The sequence below is a fragment of the Penaeus monodon genome, chromosome 28 (assembly GCF_015228065.2).
Source record: "Penaeus monodon isolate SGIC_2016 chromosome 28, NSTDA_Pmon_1, whole genome shotgun sequence".
Lineage (NCBI taxonomy): Eukaryota > Metazoa > Arthropoda > Malacostraca > Decapoda > Penaeidae > Penaeus > Penaeus monodon.
The window spans coordinates 22,777,409-22,777,684 of NC_051413.1; the positions used below are offsets into that span (position 1 = coordinate 22,777,409).

At 54.3% G+C, this 276-nt stretch overlaps 1 protein-coding gene across 1 annotated transcript in view; it reads left to right on the forward strand.

Moving 5' to 3' along the window:
* LOC119591098 (neurotrypsin-like) overlaps nucleotides 1–276 on the forward strand; it is an 8,538-nt gene that overhangs the window by 5,989 nt on the left and 2,273 nt on the right. Inside the window, exon 7 of the mRNA XM_037939816.1 lies at nucleotides 74–239. Within this exon, the coding sequence (XP_037795744.1) occupies nucleotides 74–239 (166 nt within the window). The remainder of the gene's footprint in view (nucleotides 1–73; nucleotides 240–276) is intronic.

Below are 276 nucleotides of genomic sequence, written 5' to 3' on the forward strand. Positions count from 1 at the left end.
AAGGAAGACAGAAGCCACAACAACCCCAAGAACAGCAACGATAACAGACCCAACGCCCGCTAATTACCCGCAGGAGGGGGGGGATAGACGCCCAGCTGAGCTCGGTCCTGCCCTCCAGCTGCGGCCTGGTGGAAAATTCTTCAGATCTGTACCTCGGGTTCCTGGCGAAAATAAGAGGGGGGACGACACCCTCTCAGTTCGACTACCCGTGGAAGGTGACTTTGCGCCTGAGGAGAGAGGTGAGTGTCTTGAAGAAAGACGTTTATTTGGTTTATA